At 37.6% G+C, this 8,485-nt stretch overlaps 1 protein-coding gene across 1 annotated transcript; it reads left to right on the forward strand.

Moving 5' to 3' along the window:
• Positions 1-5,664: 5,664 nt before the first annotated feature.
• LOC149496091 (uncharacterized) lies at positions 5,665-7,513 on the forward strand. Its single transcript, XM_089720974.1, has 3 exons — positions 5,665-6,237; positions 6,341-6,822; positions 6,931-7,513. The coding sequence occupies exons 1-3, from the start codon at positions 5,665-5,667 to the stop codon at positions 7,511-7,513; spliced, it is 1,638 nt and encodes a 545-aa protein (XP_089577100.1).
• The last annotated feature ends 972 nt before the right edge of the window (positions 7,514-8,485 follow it).

The raw sequence follows: 8,485 nt of genomic DNA on the forward strand, positions 1-8,485 counted from the left end.
CTTTGCTTTTAATCACCAATCTCAACTTCTATTACTTAATTCTTAAGAATGAAGTACTATTTCATGGTTTAATTAGGTAGCTTAGTGGTAATTTGGAGATAAGAAAATGAAGAAAATGAAAGAAGAGAAAGAAGAGGAAAATGGCGTGGAGGAGGAGAAGAGAAGAAAGAAAAAGTGTTGTGGTGATAACTTTAAGGTGACAAAGTCAAATTTGACTTCCTAATTTCATGCCAAATGTGTGGCTAAGATCAAGTACTAAGTAATCTCATCCAATGGCTCTAAATATTTCTCAAATAATTCTCTTCTACTTATTATTTAACTCCACCAATTAATTAAATTAACTCCACTAAAATAATTCCTCAGTTATTTCTTAATATACCACACTAGAAATATTATGCATTTAATACATAAACTCTCCAATAATATTCATGAAATATTTTCTACCCGCCTAAATCATGCAAACATGCTCCAAAAATAGTAAATAAAATATTAAATATGTATAGTAATTTTTTCGGACTAAAAAAAATACCGTCTCGGACCGATGGTACTATTCACAAACCGGTAAATCACTATTATCGACACTAAAAGAAAAGCAGTCTGTTACAGTTCTCCCCCCTTAAAAGAAATTCGTCCTCGAATTTACATGGTGTAAATAACTGAGGATGCTGCTGTCGCATGTCATCTTCTCTCTCCCATGTAGCTTCCTCGGTCTTGCGAGTTTTCCAGAGAACCTTGACTAGAGGAATTCTCTTTTTCCTTAATTCTTTAATCTCTCTAGCAAGTATCCTCACCGGTTCCTCCTCATAAGTCAAATCTGGCTCTATGGTAACAGACTCAACTGAGATCACATGCGATGGGTCAGATCAATACCTCCTCAACATAGATACGTGGAAGACGTTATGTATTCTATCCAGATTTAGTGGTAAAGCTAGTCTATAGGCCAACGGACCCACACGCTCAAGGATCTCGTATGGACTAATGAACCTAGGACTAAGCTTACCCTTTCTTCCAAATCGTAATACCTTCTTCCACGGAGATACCTTAAGGAAAACCTTATCATCCACTGCATACTCTATATCCCTCCTCTTCAAGTCGGCATAGGACTTTTGACGATCTGAAGCTGCTTTCAATCTATCTTTGATAATTCTGACCTTATCCTCTATGTCTCGAATCAAATCTGGACCTATAATCTTGCCCTCACTCAATTTTGACCAACATAGTGGAGTCCTACATCTCCTGCCATATAGTGCTTTGAAGGGAGCCATCTGAATGCTCGACTGATAACTGTTATTGTTGGCAAATTTCGCAAGTCGGATGTACTTCTCCCAACTACCCTCAAACTCAATAATGCAAGCTCTCAGCATATCCTCTAAAATCTGAATAACCCGCTCTGACTGACCATCTGTTTGAGGATGAAAAGCTGTACTGAAATGCAGTCTAGTACCTAAAGCCTCATATAACTTGTTCCAGAATCTCAAAGTAAATCTCGGGTCTCTATCAGAGATAATAGAAGAAGGAACTCCATGCAATCTTACAATCTCATCAATGTAGAGTTTCGCGTATTGCTCCATCGTATAGTTGGTCCTAACTAGAAGAAAATGCGCTGACTTAGTCAATCTGTCAACTATGACCCAAATATCATCTTTCTTTCTAGGTGTAGTAGGCAACCCAATCACAAAATCTATCTCGAAGTCAATCTCGCTGCCTCAGGTTAAGCTCTCTCTGCGTAAGCAGATACTTAAGGCTCTTATGATCCGTATACAAGTGGCATTTCTCACCATACAAGTAATGTCTCCAAATCTTCAAGGCAAACACAATAACTGCTAACTCTAAATCATGGGTAGGGTAGTTCTTCTCATGTGGCTTAAGCTGTCGGGAAGCATAAGCAATCACCTTGCCCTCCTGCATAAGCACACAACCCAAACCATTATGTGAAGCATCACTATAAACATCATTGGTCTGCCTGGAGCTGGCTGTGTCAAAACTGGAGCCTCAGTAAGCATCGCCTTAAGCTTCTCAAAGCTACTCTGGCATCTATCAGTCCACTCAAAACGGACATCCTTACGGAGAAGTCTAGTCAAAGGGGCTGCAATAAGAGAAAACCCCTTGACAAACCTCCTCTAATATCCAGCCAAACTTAAGAAACTGCGAATCTCTGTGACATTCGTAGGTGGCTTCCAATCAAGCACTGCCTCAATCTTCTTTGGGTCCACCCGAATACCCTCTGCAGAAACAACATGACCTAAGAAAGCAATCTCAGTCAACCAAAATTCACACTTACTGAGCTTGGGATATAACTGTCGGTCTCTCAAAGGTCTGCTAAACTATTTGTAGGTGGTGATCATGATCCTCTCTAGTTGGAAAGTACACCAAAATATCATCAATAAAAACCACCACGAACTGATCCAAATAAGGATGGAAGATCCAGTTCATCAGGTCCATAAACACTGCTGGGGCATTATTCAACCCAAATGGCATCACTAAAAACTCATAGTGACCATATCGAGTGTAATATCCTCCACTTTGTAGTTCCTGCTATTCTAGCTTTTTCGATGAATTCGGTTATCCGAATGAAAGGAAAACTTAGAATAATGGGAAACACTATATATTGAGGATGTGAATATTAATTAAATAGTAATTAATGTGATTGCAAATCAATTTGAAAGATTAAAGGAAATCAAAAATGAGTTAAAGAGGAATGACTTCTTGGTAAAGCATGATTTTACCCGAAAAGCCCGAAAAACGGTAAGTTCAGTATGACCTTTCTTAAGTGGGGTTTAGAATATTAAATACACTTGGTTGATACTTACTAAGACTAAAGTGAAGTGATTAAAAAGATTAGAGTGCCAAAGGATGAAGGGAAAACAAAAGGGAGGATTATAGTGCAATTTTCATTTAAAGGACATGGAAGGAATTTTTAATAATGTTTAGTATATATTATTATGAAGAGGTGGAGATAACCATGCCATTTTCCACCCATTTTTACAGCCCAATTCGTTCAAGAAGAGAGGAGGAGAGTTTTGAGTAAAAATCAAGCAAAAAGAAGGTGAAAATCAAGGAATTTTCAAGTAATTCTTAAGAAAAGGTTAGTTATCTTCACTTCCTCCTTCTTTTCTATGGATTAATTTTTGAATTCCATGAACTTTGAAGTGAGGTGCTTGCTTGTTCATTCTGATTTGGTGAAGATGAAGTGATTAGGCTTGAGTTTAAGGTGATTTAAGATGAGTGAAACTAGTTATGCATGAATTCAAAGTCTAATTTGCATAATTCACCAAGAGGGATAATTTTGAGTTTGTATTTGATATGCCATGACCTAGGGATTCTGATATATCTTATATTATGATTTTATGTAAGTAATAGAAGAGTTGAATTGCATGAATTTGTGCTGGAATTGAGTTGAGAATGCTTAAGCAAACATATCATTGCTGGACCTGTTACAGTTGGGCTGTCTGAACTTCAGCTTCTGTAATTGACCTGTTTGACTAAGCAAATGAACTTCAAAATTCATGAAATTTTATATGGAGATAGGCTGAGATGTTGGGTAGGTCGTGCTAAAAGGGAAAGGCCATTGGATAAAAGTAAATGGAGTTATAATTAAATCAATGCAGGCTGCTCAGCATGAGAAAAACTGGAATTCAGATTCTCTAATTATGTCATTTGAAAATGCAAATGAGCTTTAAAAATTATGAAATTTTACAGGGAAGTACTCTAAGACGTTGGAAACATGCTGTAAAAATTTCAGGTCAAATGAATATGAGGAAATTAAGATATAGCCAACGGAATGCAAGCTGCTCATATGCTGAAATTCTGCATTTCATAAACATTGAATGAATTTAGCATGCCATTGACTTCTATTGTTTTAATTGTTAGTAGTATGTTTCTAGGATGTGATTAAGTGTTGGATATGAAGTGTTTCATGCTTACACTAAGGTCATATGACACTTGGACAAGCATAGTGAAAAGGAAAGAAAAAGCATGATACTACATTCTAATGCTTAATTTGCATTCCTATAGAAGTGCATGTGTGTATATTGTGTAGTATGAAGTTAATATGAGTATTACTCTCATGCTACAGCTCCTAAGAGTAAGGGAGTTGAGCAGAGAGTGATTGCTAGAGGAAAAAGGCTAGGGGAGCCTTCTAGCTCAGGTTAGTGTACTATGCCTTTCCTACTTTTATTTAAACAAAATGATATTGATTTTGCAAAATATTTTCAATGGATTTACTTTATGAATCATAAATATAAAAAGTATTAATGATTTCATATGTTTTTAAAGAACAAAGCTTATTTTGAAAGCATACGACCTAATGACATATGTAAATGAATTTTATGATTCTTATACCTTGAAAGAGGAGGATGTTGGCTAATTGATAACTGTAGTATGAGGGGTGGCCATGACTGAATGATTTTAGTAGTGTTTGCGAAATGAAATGTTGCCCACAGTGATTTTAATATTATTACATGAATGGAATGGTTTGAAAGTCTTACAGCTGATATAGACATGGTTATTGCCCCGAATATCACTTCATTTGTTGAAGTTGATATTACGATCGATTGAACATGGATATCATCACTAGATGATATATGATTGATATGAAATTCTCCCTCCATGTTGAGGTTGTAGATTGCTCCCTCTTCTGTTGAAATCATATCACAGATTGAGGTTGTAGATAGCAGGTCTAGATGTGCACATTAGACACTGATGGCCCTCGGAATTGATTCTATAAAAGCTGTAAAGACTATATTATGAATTTATGATTTAAATGGTATTGTTTTGTTTTCTTATTTCCTTTAACATGGTGGGTTTATGACTTATGATTCATTATTTCATATAAAGAATTTGATTTCATAAATTTGTGTTTATTTTATAATAGTACACCACTAAGCAAAATGCTTAGCGATAGTTGCTTTTGTGCAATCGCAGGAAAAGGCAAGGAAAAAGAACTAGGAGAAGATCGTTTTTGTTTGATGTAGATAGTATGCTACTGATGTAGCTATTGTATATTTGACTTCTTTTGGAATATGTATGATGTATTAAACATTAACAGAACATCTATGTATATTTGAGCAGATACATGTAAATTATGATTGTATGAATTTCTATTATGTATCTAAGGTTTGAAAAGGATTTCAGTATGTAATTAAACCATCCATGGGCTTATGGGTTATGGAACCGTTTTATGTTTTTGCTAATAGAATTGATGTTTAAGAAATCATATTGAGCTTAATGGAAGTTATGTTTCATATGTTTAGTAAATTATGAAAAAAAAAGAGACATTTCTTTATAATAGATGAAAGAACCAAAAGGAGTTTTACATTTAATAATTAAATCTACTTTTCTACAAGATATAATTTGAAAGAATCAACAGTATTAAGTCCCTTGTAGTATACTTAGTAAGCATTTATAAGACTTAAGTGCTTATTAAGTATATTACGGGCGACATGCCATGTCTTACAGTAAGGTAAGGTGTGACATGGTTATTTTGGTATCAGAGTGGTTTTCATTGCATATTGGATCATAGTTTTATGAATGTAAATGTGAAATGTAATCTGCTCAAATATGACATGACTGTTAATTGTTGGATAGCTACATCATACAATATTCTAATAGATGAATGTTTTTCTGTGATAGTATACAGAGAGCGTTTTGTTGTCGATAGATAGTATGGAGGGTGTTGGTCAGGGAGATAATTTTAATCCTCCTGAGGAGCAGTCTGAGGCGATGCAAGAAGAGATTGGTGATGCTCCCGAGGGTTCTGATGTCCCTGTTGCACCAGCTGCTGACCCTATAGCCCAGCAGATGGCTGCGTTATTGAGACAAATGGCAGGTAACTTACAGCAGCAGCAGCTGCCAGTTAGACAGTATGATAAGTTGGTTAAGTATGGGGCCACAGAGTTTTCAGGCACCACTGACCCGATGGTAGCTGAGCAGTGGCTAGAGAGGATTGATAGGGTTTTCTTAAAGCTCCAGTGTGATGATGGTCAGAAGTACGATTATGCAATCTCTTTACTTCAAGAAGATGCATATGAGTGGTGGAAGACAGTTCCTAGGAGCAAAGTGCAGCCACCAGTTCTGACTTGGGTAGACTTCCTGAGGGAGTTCAAGAAAAAGTATGTTCCATCTACCTATGTGGATGCCAGGATAGAGGAGTTTCTGCAGCTCAGACAAGATCATAGGACTGTAGCTGAGTATGAGAGGGAGTTTACTCGGGCGTATGTTAGTTACAGGCAGGGACAGGTGCAAGAGATTTGAACAGGGATTGAAGCCCAGTATTAAGAGTCATGTGATCGGCTTTGAACATGAGAATTTTTCTGCATTGGTATCACAAGCTCTGAATCAGGAGAAGGTTGAGCAAGAAAAGGCTACAGAGAAGGAGAAGAGTGTCAGGAGGACTTTCCCAGGGGCTAGTAGCTCTAGTAGCAAGAAGAGGAGATTCTTTGGTCCATTTCCTCCTAGATCTAGCAGTGTGAGGCCACAGAGCCAGAGGCAGTTCAGACCACCATTGCCACCTCCACGAGCTCCTCCAGTTACTCGTAGTTGTGTTCATTGTGGTAGATATCATGGAGGAGTGTGTAAGTTGACCACAGGAGCATGTTTTAACTGTGGCGAGGTTGGACACTTTGTGAGGGATTGCCCTAGACCGAGAATGACTACGACATATGCAGCCACAGAGGGATCGATTCAAAGACCAGCTGCTAGTTATGGATCTTCTCAGTCTGCAGGCAGAGGTAGGGGCAGAGGTAGAGGTAGCGTGTTGAGTAGTCAGGGGACAGTGAATCAACCAGAGCCTATTGGTGGACCAGCTAGAGTTTATGCCATGAGGTAGAGGCAGGATGCCGATTCAGCTGATGTAGTGGCTGGTATATTTTCTTTATTTAATCATGATGTTTATGTTTTGTTTGATCCTGGATCATCTCACTCTTATATTAGTGCTGGGATTTCTTGTTATGCATCTGTTCCTTGTTTGAGATTGGGTTATGATGTGCTTGTATCGAGTCCTTTAGGGCAGGAGGTTATTGTTAATAGATTATATCATGATTGCCCACTCATGATCCAAGGTCATGTATTCCTTTCTAATTTAGTTGAGATGCCCTTCAGAGATTTTGATGTTATTTTGGGTATGGATTGGTTAAGAAAATATCAGGCAGTGGTTGATTGTGATCTTAAGAAGATTATATTTAAACTGCTAGAATATGTAGATGTGGTGATACAGGGCGAGAGACATATGCTTCCTTCATCTGTGATCACTGCAGCTTTAGCTCAGAAATTGATCCGTCATGGGTGTGAGGCATACCTAGCTCACATTATTGACACAAGGGTAGGTACTCCTAATCTTAAAGACATTCCTACTGTGTGTGACTTTCCAGATGTTTTTCCAGAAGAGTTACCAAGATTGCCTCCAGAAAGGGAAGTTGAATTTGAGATTGAGGTTATGACAGGGACTCAACCGATCTCCATTACTCCTTACAGGATGGCTCCTGCTGAATTAAAAGAATTGAAAGCCCAATTATAGGAGTTGCTTGATAAAGGGTTTATTCGTCCTAGTGTGTCACCATGGGGAGCTCCAGTGCTATTTGTAAAGAAGAAAGATGGCAGTTTACGGTTGTGCATCGATTACCGCAGTTGAATAAGGTCACAGTCAAGAATAAGTATCCTTTGCCAAGGATTGGTGATCTCTTTGATCATCTTAAGGGTGCTTCTGTATTCTCTAAGATAGATTTGAGATCGGGGTATCATCAACTCAGAGTTAAAGAGCAGAGTATTCCTAAGACGGCATTCAGGACTCGCTATGGCCATTATGAGTTTCTAGTTATGCCATTCAGATTAACTAATGCTCCAGCAGCATTCATGGCTTTGATGAACACGATCTTCAGATCTTACCTTGACCAGTTTGTTGTGGTTTTTATTGATGACATTCTGATATATTCCAAAGATATAGAAGAGCATGATAAGCATCTACGAATTATTTTTCAAACTCTTCGAGAAAAACAACTTTATGCTAAGTTTTCTAAATGTGAATTCTGGTTAGCACAAGTTGCTTTTCTTGGTCATATTGTATCTGCAGAGGGTATTGCAGTGGATCCTGGTAAGATTGAGGCTATTTCCAGTTGGAAGCCACCAAAGAATGTTTTCGAGATTCGTAGTTTCTTGGGTTTGGCTGGCTATTATCGCAGGTTTGTTAAGGGATTTTCTATCATTGCTTTGCCCTTAACTAAACTATTGCAAAAAAACGTTAGATTTGAATGGACAGATAAATGTCAGGAGAGCTTTGATAAGCTGAAGAAGAGTTTGACTGAAGCTCCAGTTTTGACTTTACCTACTCCAGGTACAGAGTTTACTGTTTATAGTGATGCTTCTCATAATGGATTAGGTTGTGTGTTGATGCAGGATAGAAATGTTATTGCTTATGCATCATGCCAACTTAAACCACATGAGAGGAATTATCCTACACATGATTTGGAACTTGCAGCCATTGTATTTGCAT

This window comes from Jatropha curcas, chromosome 5 (genome assembly GCF_041381405.1).
Source record: "Jatropha curcas cultivar XTBG-Jc1 chromosome 5, XTBG_Jcur_1.0, whole genome shotgun sequence".
NCBI classification, from domain to species: domain Eukaryota; kingdom Viridiplantae; phylum Streptophyta; class Magnoliopsida; order Malpighiales; family Euphorbiaceae; genus Jatropha; species Jatropha curcas.

Excerpts from the sequence above, each read along its gene's own strand:
- LOC149496091 (XM_089720974.1), top strand. The coding sequence starts at position 5,665 with ATGGAGGGTGTTGGTCAGGGAGATAATTTTAATCCTCCTGAGGAGCAG. Across the intron at positions 6,238-6,340 it reads TTAGTTACAGGCAGGGACAG|GAGAAGGTTGAGCAAGAAAA; the intron begins GTGCAAGAGATT and ends GCTCTGAATCAG. Across the intron at positions 6,823-6,930 it reads GCTAGAGTTTATGCCATGAG|TGCTGGGATTTCTTGTTATG; the intron begins GTAGAGGCAGGA and ends CTCTTATATTAG.